Raw genomic sequence first — 13,000 nt, forward strand, 5'->3', positions numbered from 1 at the left:
GGGTTCAGGACTTAATATGCATAACAGACACAGGAGAGTAGAAAAGATGAAAGAAATCATGATAGAAGTTCTATCACTGAATAAAGAGCATGTCTTAAGCTTGACTGTCTTCAGTGCTTTGTGGAACTGAAGAGGGCAATGAAACTGAAGTATATTTGAGATTTTTTCTTCAAACATTATTTCTAACAAAACAGTATATTAAAAAAATTAACAGATGATATCAGCAAGTTTTAAAGAAACATAAAATGTTAAATTGCCGTCTTAATCCAGTATCCTTTCTCTTCCTGTTCATACACCAAATATAAAAAATAAGTTTTCTATCTCCTCAATTGCCAAATGATAACTCATTTTTTAAAAGTTAGTGCAGGGGAGAATGGGAGAGAGAACTTTTTTTATGACAACAGAAAACCTTGTAGTTTAAAAATCGTATTATCCCTTAACTAAAAATCCCTAAGGAATCTAAGTTCACCAATTCACTTGTTTTACTCTCTCTTCATGCACAGCAAGCCAACTCCTTTGGCCATTAAAGATTAATTGATAACCAAGGAAAATGAGAATAAAAAGGACATGCCTAATATACAGTTCTAAAGAGTCATGAAGCTTACAGTTTTATCACCAGAATGGAAAATTATAATTCGCAGACTGATGTTGGTCCTTTCAGTTTAAGGTTACTTCATATACAGTTTAGCAAGAACAACTTACTAACCAAAAACTATTACTTAAATTCTGATTTAAGATCAGCTGTAAGAAAGACACCTGAAAATGTCATAAAACCAAAAAGTGTAACTTATTATTGAGAAGATCCTTCTCAGTCTTTTGGAACTTCAATTTCTGCTATGTCAGAACCAAAACAATGATCACCAAACAACTGTAAAATAATTAAAGGATGGAATGAAACATCAGTAGGGTGACCCCCGCTCCCGTCTAGAAAAAACGTGTTGAACCATCTTCACTGCAAATCCCTGGTGTCTGCTGAGCGTGGAACAGGGTGGCTTGACCCTGGCTGATGAAAAGGCTTAAAATATTTTTCAGAGCTTAAAAATTTCAAAACCCAAATACAGTCTCCAAAACCAAAGAAGCAGCTGAATAAACTTTCAGCTTCAGCCATTTGAAAAGCCAAGATTTCCAGGGTTACCAGAAGAACGTCCTCCACCTACTTCAGTTACAACTTCAGCAGTTCCTAAGCACAGACACAGCTGCTTATGCATTTCTAAACCTAGAAGTGGCATTTCCTTTGCAGAGGGAAAACCGTGACTAAGCGCCCAAGTCACAGAAGAGTACAGTGTGTCCTACAGGTCAACAGAGGCTCATACAATGGGGGTGGGAGGACATGGTAGAACCAGAAGAAAAAGGTAAAGGAGAGAATGATGATCTAGAAATAACGGGGGAAGAGCAAAGTTATTGCTAGCCACATTCTCCTTTGGCCTCTAACACAGGAAGGAGGTGGGAGAAGGATTCAGACGTACTGTGAAGGTCTTGCACACTTCATTATGACATGAAAGTCATAATCATACAGACTTATTATAGTGTCTGTTAAGAAAAGACACGTAGTTCTTCAGATCCCAGAGTAAGTGGTACCAGCAGACTGTTTTATACTAGAGTAAGTCTTGCTGTTGCCTATACATAAAATTATTTCATTACTTATCCCCCAAGGAACATTAACATACATTTCTCATTATTAGAGAAGAGAAATCATTTCATTTTTTTTCCTATTTTTTTTGAAATGTCATTTAATTTGTACTAAGGTCCTGAACTTAACTAAACTGCATATTATGTTCTGTTGTCCATGTCTGAAGATAATGATGTTTCTCTCCCTCTCTTCCTTTTTCTCTCCCTCTTTCCCTTTCTGTGTGTGTGTGTGTGTGTGTGTGTGTGTGTGTGTGTCTGTATATATCATGACCGTATTTTTGTGTTGTGGTTAAAAAGACCAATGAGAACCCAACCATACTTTTTCCATACTTAGCATATGTAAAGACAGTTTTGTTCAAATACAATTTTAAGAATTTGTTTATTCAACAAATTTATTATACATGTACATTTTTCTAAGTATTGGGAATGCAAAATCATGATGTCTGGAAGGAACCTGCAGATAAATATGTATTATCACAGGATAAAGTAATGCTGCTTGGAGGGGTTTTTAGGCTTCAGAGGGAAAGTAACAATTGAAATGGACCTTTAGATTAGAGTACAATTTGTCCCACACAGGAAAGTAAATAGTCTGGAGGGATATGAAGTACATGGGAATGAAGAACAGGAGGCTTGAAAACTGAATTGGGCTGTGCTGAAGTCTGGGTTTTATCCTGGTGGCAATGAGGAGTCTCTAAAGTTTTTATTTTTTAACTTTTTTATTTTGAAAAACTTTAAGATCAAAAGAATATTATGATAAATACCTATCTACCCATCGCCTACATTCTGCCACATTTCCTTTATTTCTCTAAAAGGAATCTTTTCACTTTTGCTGAACCATTTGAAAATCAGACATCCTGATCCTTTGCCGCTAAAGCCTTCAGCATGTATCTGCTCAGAATGGGAACTTTCTTTGATAACCACAATATCATTATCACACCCAAGAAATCTAACACCTACACAATTATTATGAGCTATTATGCAGTCCATATTCGAATTTCCCAATCACCCAATAATTTCCTGTGCCTGTTTTTTTATTTCCAATCCAAGATTCAACCAAGGATTATGCATTGCATTTAATTGTGAAGTCTCTAATCTAGCATAATCCCCTAGTGGTTATTTTCCCCCTTTCTTGACACTGACAGTTGGTAACAATGCAGGCTAACAGTCTTGTAGAAGTTTCTACAAGCTGGGATTGTTTGGTAGTGATTAGATTCACGTTAACCATCTCTGGCAAGAATACCACACAGGTGGTGTTATATGCTTCTTACTGCTTCACACCAGGAGGCATGTGCCAGTTTTAAAGCACACAGTTTCAAGGCATGGAAACAGTTCCTCACTAGATCTATGTGCTAGATAATTTTGGCAGCAGTGTCAACATCTAGATTATTTTGCCAAACGTTTCCAGCAAACTGGAGTGAGAGAAGAATTTCTATTTTCTCACTCTCTCCTTAGATGTTCTTATTCTCCCAATAGATAAGAGAAGAACACAGTAATCACTCCTCCAATGGTTATTGGTCACATGACTATGTCAACCCACGATGGCTTAAGCATTAATGTAATGAAATAATTTGGTTGCAGGCATGCATTGACTAATTTATGAACCCAAACACAACAGCATATTAAGCTTTTACATCAACACAGAACTATGGCTTTGCTATCATACAAAACTGCTAACACAGTCTACTTTTAGCTAAAGCCACTGACAAGGCATTATTCTTATTCCAAATGCTATTTTAGTTCCTGGCTTTAAAAAGCATTTAATATGCCTTGTAAGGAGTATACAATAAAGGAGGATCTACTTTTTCTTAAAACAATTCAAATTAGTGCAATAGTGAGTAAATAGGAATATCTTCCTTAAGAGTATTAACTAACATTAGAATCCCAAATTTGACAGTATGAATGAAAAAAGTACCTTTATACTTTCCTCATAGGATAGGATAGATATAAGTATTTACTCTGTTAAATAGTAAATATTTTTTAAGCTAGTAGATAAATTCAAAGATCCTTAAGAAGTTAATAAAAGAAGTCATACCTGAGTAAAAATGTTATGTGTTTGGCTTAAAATCCACCTGGCATCAGCATCAGGTGCTACTACTAATTTCAAGGTCCCAACGTAAACATCAGAACATAAGGTCCAGAAGTGCTGTTCTTGTAAACTGTAAACTCCTTGTAACTGCTGCACCTGAAATATAAAGGACAGATATTAGCATCGTAATCAAGCACAAGGGCCCCCTTATTTTATTATGTATGTTATTTTATTATTATTATATGCAACAGTTCAGTAAACTCTTACTTAAATTATTAACCATAATATTATCATATTATTACGTGGCATTTCAGTAAACATGGATTCTATTCTCTGGTTCAAAAACGGGGTTGGAGAGGGGTGCTTGGGTGGCTCAGTTGTTAAAGGTCCGACTTTGGCTCAGGTCATGATTTCACAGTTCGTGGGTTCGAACCCCACGTCGGGGTCTGTGTTGACAGCTCAGAGCCCAGAGCCTGCTTTGGATTCTGTGTCTCCCTCTGTCTCTATCCCTCCCCTGCTCACACTCTGTCTCTGTCTCTCTCAATAATAAATAAACATTAAAAATAATGTAAAAAGGGGCTGGAGATATTTGAATTAACTAGCAAATACCTATTGGGTACTCATTATGTGCTGTGGCAGGTGTTTGGGAAATATGAATGAGCCCTATCAAAATATGTAGGGTACAGCTAACAGAGCACCTAGATGGAAATTTACATTTTCAAATACATTGATCAGAGAACACAAATGAGCTAAGAAACTAGAACAACAAAGTGAACTCCACGAAATTGGAAGGAAGGAAATAAAGGACAGAAATTAATGAACCAGAGATTTAGAAACTGTTAGAATTCACAATATCAAAAAAATAGCTCTTTGAAAGATTAGTGACGTAGAGAAGTCAGTATTTCTTAAAGGGGGCATATTTTGGACAGGACAGTTCTTCACTGTGCCAGAAACTACAAGACCTTTGCATCCCCAAGCCCCCAAGGAGCTAAATGCCAACACAAACCTTTCTCTGAATCATGTGATAACAAAAAAGAGAGAGAAGTCGCTAAGTTTTTCCAATGGCTCCTTAAGGTTGTCCTTAAGCTGACAACCATTGGGAAGACAACCTCTGATGGAGGTTTAAAAAAAAAAAAAAAAAGAATGAAAAGGGAAACCAACTACACACAACAGATTTTAAAAGTTGAATCCAAACACTTCTCACCATCTCCACTGCTATCAGCCTAGCTGAAGACAGCATTATCTCAAGTCTGGATTATATCTCAAGTATATCTCAATTATATATCTCAAGTATATATCAAGTATTATTATCTCAAGTATAATTATAATAATAATAAAATATTTTAATAACTGATCTATTTCTATTCTTGCACCTCTTCCATCTATTCTCATCACAGTAGCCCGAGTGCGATCCTGTTAGTTTGGGTCAGATGCTGCCACTTGCCTGTTCAAAATCCTCCAAGGACTTCCCATCTTACACTGAACAAAAACCAATGTTTTCACGATGACTTACATGGACCCGTGTCACATGGCCCCCCCTTTACCTGACCACCTCATCTCCTATTGCCCTGGCCTTGCTCCTTCTTCCCCAGCTAAACCAGCGTCCTCACCACTGGCTGAAAAGTCTGGCACACTCCCGCCTCCGGGTATTTGCTGTTCCCTCTGCCTGCAGTGTACCTCCCTTCCTGATTTCTACTTGCTCGACTATGTGTGGGTTTTTAGGCAAATGTCATCTCAGTAAGTTACTGTAACTCTGTGCTCTGGGTCTTCTGTTACTTTATCTAAAATAATGTTTTCACTTTCATGTTTCTCTGTTTTTTTTTGTTTTTTTTTTTTTACTTTTTAGAGCATATTGTCACATATTGCATTACTCCTTTATATTATTTATAATTTTTATTGCCTGTCTCTCCAGGAGAACTTAAGCTCAATAAGAGCAGGGATGTATTTTTGTATTTTTATGTTTTGTATCCTTAGCACCTAAAAACAATTCCTGCCCCAAGTAAGTTGCTCAGTAAATTGTGTGTGTGTCTATGTGTGTGTATAATATATATACATAAACACACACAAAATAAAAACATGATTTTGAAAACCTAAACAAAATGGATACGTTTTTGGAAATACAGAAAATGCTGTAATATGAGAAAAAAAGTAAATGTGGGAAAGGACCATTAAAAATTGAATATGTAGGGATTAATATACAAAATATAAAAATAACTCCTACAACTCAATAGCAAAAAACCAAACTCTCTGATTAAAAAATGGACAGGGGTGCCTGAGTGGCTCAGTCAGTTAAGCATCCGGCTTTGGCTCTGGTCATGATCTTGCAGTTCGTGAGTTCAAGCCCCATGTTGGACTCTGTGCTGACAGCTCAGAGCCTGAAGCCTGCTTCGGATTCTGTGTCTCCCTCTCTCTCTGCCCCTTCCCCACTCATGCTCTGTCTCTCCCTCAAAAATAAATAAACGTTAAAAAAAAATGGACAGAGGATTAGAATAGACATTTTTCCAGAGAAGACATACAGATGACCAACAGATAGGTAAAAAGGAGTTCAACTCATTAATCACTAGGGAAATGCAAATCAAAACCACAATGAATTACCACCTTACACCTGTTAGAATGCCTATTACCAAAAAGACAAGATCCTTTTCAATTCTGAGATTCTTTGATTTTTAAGTAATCCATTTGAGATGTTAATTAAGAAAAAGTGGAACTTAGATCTATCAAAAACATTCATTTTTATCAGAATTTGATGAACGTAGGCATTATTTTCTATAAACTCCAAGACAGTTGGTAGGAAATTTGAGACACTACCCACCATGCCCTTTTTAAAAACTGCTTTTACTGGGAAAAGAGGTCAAGGTGGACTTTTTCTTCCTCTTTCAGGACTCTGATGATGTAGTGGCTAGAACCTGATTATCACCCTACATTTTTCTAAATGGCATCCTCAGGGGATATACTGTGAGTGAAATAACCAACTGAATAGATTTCTTCTACCTCTAAGAAAGCAAGTACTCTTGTAGTAAGACTAAGGAATGATTCCTAGACAAACTGACTTTAACTCTCCTCACATTAAAAAATACGGGGAAACTGTAGTTACAGATGAAAATCTGTGTTGCTTTTCCTACTCTGATGGTGTGGTAGAACAGAAAGGGCATGAGCTTTGGAGTCAGATGGATAAGGAGTAGAATGCTGGTTCAACCACTAGCATTTGTGACCTTGGATGAGTTAAATTCTCCGAGCCTCAATTTTACCTATGCAAAGGACGATAAAACTTACCCTGTATAAATATGGTGAAGACCAGAAACAATATATGTAAAATACTTAGTACAGGAACCAGCTTTATAGTAAACATTCAATAAATTGCTCCCTTCTCTTAATCATTCATAATTAGTCATAATTATGATGACTATCCTACCTTACAATCATAACCACAAATGTCAAAATGGGCAACACTTCACTTTCCCTCCTTCAAAAAAAACCCCCTTTTACACTTTCTTCTTTTTTCCTCTGGCTTTCTAAGCTTTTTTGTTTGATTACACTGCCTTATAAATCATAAAGAAAATAAAAGTACATAGAAAATCCCTTATCCTATACCACCAAATCCACCAGTTGACCCTCATCTATGTCAGCACATTTTTTTTTTAAGTTTATTTATTTTGAGAAAGAGAAAGACAACATATGAGCAGGGGAGGGGCAGAGAGAGAGAATCCCAAGCAGGCCCCACACTGCCAGGGCAGAGCCCGACACGGGGCTTGAACCCAGGAACCATGAGATCATGACCTGAGCCAAAGTCAATGCTTAACTGACTGAACCCTATGTCAGCACTTTCTGGCCCCCCCTCCAGGGATACAGTACCCCTGGCTTCCTTCTACACCGAATTCTCCCATAGGGCTTTCAGTTCTATCCTTTTTCTTCTTAAGAACTTCATTCTTTCAATAACCACCTTTACTTCATTCTTTCAATAACCACCATACCATCGATTTCTTCCTCTAGGATGGCCCATTCCTATCAATAACAAACATGCTCCTGAACTACGCTGTGTAATACAGAAATAACTACACACATGTGCCTGTTTAACTACATGAGAATTAAAATACATTAACAAAGTCAGTTGTGCTAGCCATACTTCAAGTGCTCAATTGCCACATGCTGTTTCTGATCTCTGTACTGGATGGTGCAGATTATACAATATTTCCATTACTGGGGAAAGTTCTATGGGACAGCACTGTTCTAAAATATCTTATTTTAAAAACTGAGGGGCGCCTGGGTGGCGCAGTCGGTTAAGCGTCCGACTTCAGCCAGGTCACGATCTCGCGGTCCAGGAGTTCGAGCCCCGTGTCAGGCTCTGGGCTGATGGCTCAGAGCCTGGAGCCTGTTTCCGATTCTGTGTCTCCCTCTCTCTCTGCCCGTCCCCCGTTCATGCTCTGTCTCTCTCTGTCCCAAAAATAAATAAACGTTGAAAAAAAAAATTTTTAGAAAAAAATAAAAAATAAAAAAAAAAATAAAAACTGATACTGCCTGATACTACATCCATACCAGGCTGTCACCTCATTTCTTTGCTCCTTTTAACAGCAGCACTTCTTTTTTTTTTTTTTACTTTTTAAATTTTTTTTATTATTCTTTTTAAATTTTTATTTAGTTTATTTTTTTAATTTACATCCAAGTTAGTTAGCATATGGTGCAACAATGATTTCAGGAGTAAATTCCCTAGTGCTCCTTACCCACTTAGCCCATCCCCCCTCCCACAACCCCTCCATAACCCTCAGTTTGTTCTCCATATTTATGAGTCTCTTCTGTTATGTCCCCCTCTCTGTTTTCATATTATTTTTGTTTCCCTTCCCTTATGTTCATCTGTTTTGTCTCTTAAAGTCCTCATATGAGTGAAGTCATGTGATTTTTGTCTTTCTCTAATTTCACTTAGCATAATACCCTCCAGTTCCATCCATGCAGCTGTAAATGGCAAGATTTCATTCTTTTTGATTGCAGAGTAATACTCCATTGTATATATATACCACCTCTTCTTTATCCATTCATCCATCGATGGACATTTGGGCTCTTTCCATACTTTGGCTATTGTTGATAGTGCTGCTACAAACATTGGGTTTTACAGCAACACTTCTTAAATAGTCTTAGCTACTATCCCTAATTTCCCCAATTCATTTTCTCCTTAATCTACTCAAATCATGCTCTCCTCCCCAAACTCCTCTGAAACTGGTCTTATCAAGGTCATTAGCGATGTTCATGATGCCAGTCAATGGTAACTTCTCTGTTCCTACCCTGCTTGCCCCTCAGAAAGATTCAGGGCAGTTGATTACTGCTTCCTTCTTCAGTTCTGAGAGACTACACTCTTCTGGTTTTCCAGTTCCCTTACTAACCACTCCTTTTCCTGGCTTTCTACCGCCTGTGCTGTAAATCTGGAGGTGAGAGTAAAGGTAAAAAGAAGAGAGCTTAATTCTCCCAAGGTAATCTCATATAATCCCAATATTTTAAATATTCATATATTGATGTCTCAAAACTCTTTCTAGTCCTACCTAATCTGTCCCTGAACACCAGGTCTGCATATCCAACCACTGCATTTATATTTCCCCTATACCAATAGTAGGTGTTTCAATTCTAACATATGCAGACTAGAACTCTTGATTTGGGGGATTTTCCATCCTCAAACCTACATCAATACAACCTTAATCTTAACAAATGGTATCAGCATCTACCTAGCTGAGAGGCAATACTTTTTCTCCTCTCCACTAATATATAATCCATCTCCGAAAATGTATCCCAAATATGTCCTTACCTCCATCTTCACTGCTACCTCTTTAGTCCTAGCCACTATTTCTCCCCATATAGATAACAACAGCCTCATCACTGGCTTTCTTTCTTTCATTCTCTCTAGAATTTGTTCTCCAGTAGCAAGCAGAATAATCTTTTAAAAACATAAGTTTTAGGACACTGTACCTGCCTAAAAATTTTCTAATGCTTCCCACTGGATTAAAATTAAATCTGAACTTCTTGGTAAGACCAAAATCTCTGTATGATCTGGCCTCTACCATTCTCTGCAGCCTTTCCAGCCACTCATCCCTTTGTTGATTACACTCCAGCCACAGTAGACTTTTCTTCTGTTCCTCACAACTCAAAATTAGTTCCAGCCACAGAACTTATGCGCTAAGCATAAACTGTTCCTTTGCCTGAAACCCTCTCCTCCACGATTTTCATAAGGCTGGCTCCTTCATGTCATCAAGGTTTCGATTTCCTTGAATATAATTTCCTTAGTGAATCTAAGGTAACCATCCATGTCTACCACATCACTTGTTTTATTTCTATTATAGTAACGTCATGGATATTTTCTTACTTCTCAAGGTATTTAGTGCCTGTTTTTCCCCACTAGACCGTACACTCTTCGAGAACAGAGACACTGTCTGTCTTGCTTACTCTTATATCCTTAGTACCTTATTAGAATACCCGGCACAAAGTAGGAGCTCAAAAAATACAGGTTGAATAAATGCTTATATCATCTGCTATTCATACCAATATTTTAAAAGAACTGCTCAAATTCTAAACGGGGACAAGTTCTACCACATTTTCCTTAGTAAAGTTCAGTATTTTCCAATGATTTTATTCTGGTTTGTGTAAATAGCATTCATGGTCAGCATTCAATCTTGAAGAAATACTAAATTATATACATATGCTACCCATATTTGTAAAAGTTAAAAACCCTAACAGCTTGGAAACAACATAAAATTTAATGGCTTGGAAGCTCTGAAACTTACCCTCTGATAGCACTGAGGCAGAGTATTTTCCAACACTGGAGGGGTTCTCTGCATTAATATGCCAACAGATTCTCTTAAAAGAGGAATAACGCTAAAGAAAAGGAAGAAAACATTTATTAAATCCATTCTGACAATCCCATTCTGCAAGAAAGTAATAATATACCTCCCTATACTAGAACATAGTAAGATTTATCAGAATAATATGAAGAAGAAAGAATCTAGTCATTGTTCTAAATTTGTCCTGTGATCGGTAAGTTATTATTAAAAATAAAAGAGCTAGATAAAATGCACTAACATACGAAACACTGAACTATACTACTGAATAGTATTGAAGCATCAAAAATCTAAACATAGGAGTCATTCAACTGCTATTTAAAGCATTATTTCAATTGACCAGAATCTTCCAATGTAATCTATAAAATATACAATGGCCAACTGGTCCTTATTGTTTATCAAATATTACATGTATGTATCTGAATAGTATTGTAAGGAAAAATACAAAAAAATTAATATGGTATATTAGTCCATTCATCCAATTTTTTTACAGCCCAATTACATAGCAATTATATATCTTTTATTACCAGCTATATATCTTTCATTATTTAAAAATTAGAAGGGAGGGGTGCCTGGGTGGCTCAGTTAAGCATCTGACTCTGGCTCAGGTCATGATCTCACAGTTCGTGAGTTCGAGCCCTGCGTCGGGCTCTGTGTGACAGCTCGGAGCCTGGAGCCTGCCTCAGATCCCGTGTCTCCCTCTCTGTTCCTCCCTTGCTCACACTCTGTCTCTTTCTCAAAAAAAAAAAAAAAATAAAATAAAAATAATAGTAATAATAATAAATAAATACAGATTTTAAAAATTTTTAAATAAAATAAAATAAAAAGTAGAGAAGCCTCCATATAACCACAGATCTAGTGCATCAGCACCTTTAGTGACAGGGTCTGAATGTCTGTGCGTATTGCTGTAGCCAGTCCTCCACCAGTATTTGGAAATCACTACTTTAAGCTCTTTGGATGGTTAAATGTCCACAAAACAACTAACAGTACAATGATGAGGGTGACTCTACTGCAGTAGTTCTCTTAACTATCTAGACATCAAATTCACCTTAGAGTCTTATTTGTTTTCATTTCTGACAGATTAAATCAGAATCTTTGAAGGGAAGTCAAGGCATCTGTTCTCATTTGTTTACTATTTTTAAAAGTTTTTATTTATTTATCTTGAGGGGGAGAGAGAGAGAGAGACAGCACAAAGAGGGGAGGGGCAGAGAGAGGAGAGAGGAGAATCCCAAGTAGGCTCCATGCTGTCAGTGCGGAGCCCAATACGGAGCTCAAACTCACAAACCGTGAGATCATGAGCTGAGTCAGTCGATACCAAGAGGTGGACACTCAACCAACTGAGCCACCCAGGTATTCCACGGCATATGTTTTTAAAAAGCTCTCCACATGATTCCAGTGGGTCAGGGTGACCAGGCACAGCTCTACTGCTTGAAGCAGACTGAGAGAGGAGGTCAGAAAAAGCTTCACTGCACTAATAACTTAAGCCAGTGCTCTCTTTTAAATGTGGACAATCTCAAAATTTCCAAAGTAAAATCCCTTCTAGTTACAGCTGCAGGAGACAGAGACAAAAGAAACATATATTTCAAGATAGGCAGAAGTTGAAATATACCTTAAATATTAGTGATATTTCTTTTTTTTTTAAGTTTTGTTTTTATTTAAGTAATCTCTACATCTGATGTGGTGCTTGAATTCACAACTCCAAAATCAAGAGTCATGTACTCCTCTGACTGAGCCAGCCAGGCACCCCCCAAAATTAGTGATGTTTCTGACAGGTGGAAAGGAAGAGAAGACATTCAAAGAACAAAGACAATGAGAACAGAGAGGATGCTTGTCTTCCTCACAATTCCCAAGGAGGCCTAGTAAAGTGCTGGTTCCAAAGTCAGCCCACAATAAATACTTGTTGGTTAAATCAATGATAGATAAGCAAATATTAGATGTTTTAGACTCTAGATTAAAGATAGGAAATGGGCAGAAGGAAGCAATTACGAGACTGTTCCCACACGTTAAGTGCACAGTGATAAGTACTTGGATAATGAAAGTAAGATAGGAACAGAGATAACTAGGAAAATTAAACAGATATGGAGAAAAATAACTGGTGTCTAACTGGATGTAGTGAAGAAACAGTGAGGTGACACCAAGGACAAGTCCAAAAGACAAAAAGCATGGAGGGAATGGCAGTAGTGAAGATGAAAACTCAGTGTAGACAGGAGGTTAAGTCACATTCATGTGAAAATATTCTTTACTCAGATTAAGAGCTAAGTACAAATAATTAGATGCCACCTTTAATTCCTTCTTCTCCCTTTAAACCCCCATGCTCTAAATCACTAAGTTCTCAAGATTTAACACCCTAAATCTCTCTTGCCTCCATCCTTGTCATTCTACTACACTTGTCTACAATAATCTCTACATCTTCACTTGGATTATTATAATAGCCTCTTAGCGGGCCATTTTTGCCTCTAGTCTTACTTCAAGTCCATTGTGATAAGCAGCTTCAAAGATGGATCCCAATGGCCCATGCCTCCCTACTATT

At 37.3% G+C, this 13,000-nt stretch overlaps 1 protein-coding gene across 1 annotated transcript in view; it reads right to left on the reverse strand.

The window, feature by feature from the left end:
• SLC30A7 (solute carrier family 30 member 7) overlaps positions 1–13,000 on the reverse strand; it is an 81,967-nt gene that overhangs the window by 6,001 nt on the left and 62,966 nt on the right. The window contains exons 9-10 of the mRNA XM_047870398.1: positions 10,417–10,507; positions 3,662–3,811 (exon numbers count right to left, since the gene is read on the reverse strand). Of these exons, the coding sequence (XP_047726354.1) occupies positions 3,662–3,811; positions 10,417–10,507 (241 nt within the window). The remainder of the gene's footprint in view (positions 1–3,661; positions 3,812–10,416; positions 10,508–13,000) is intronic.

The sequence above is a fragment of the Prionailurus viverrinus genome, chromosome C1, assembly GCF_022837055.1.
Source record: "Prionailurus viverrinus isolate Anna chromosome C1, UM_Priviv_1.0, whole genome shotgun sequence".
NCBI lineage: Eukaryota > Metazoa > Chordata > Mammalia > Carnivora > Felidae > Prionailurus > Prionailurus viverrinus.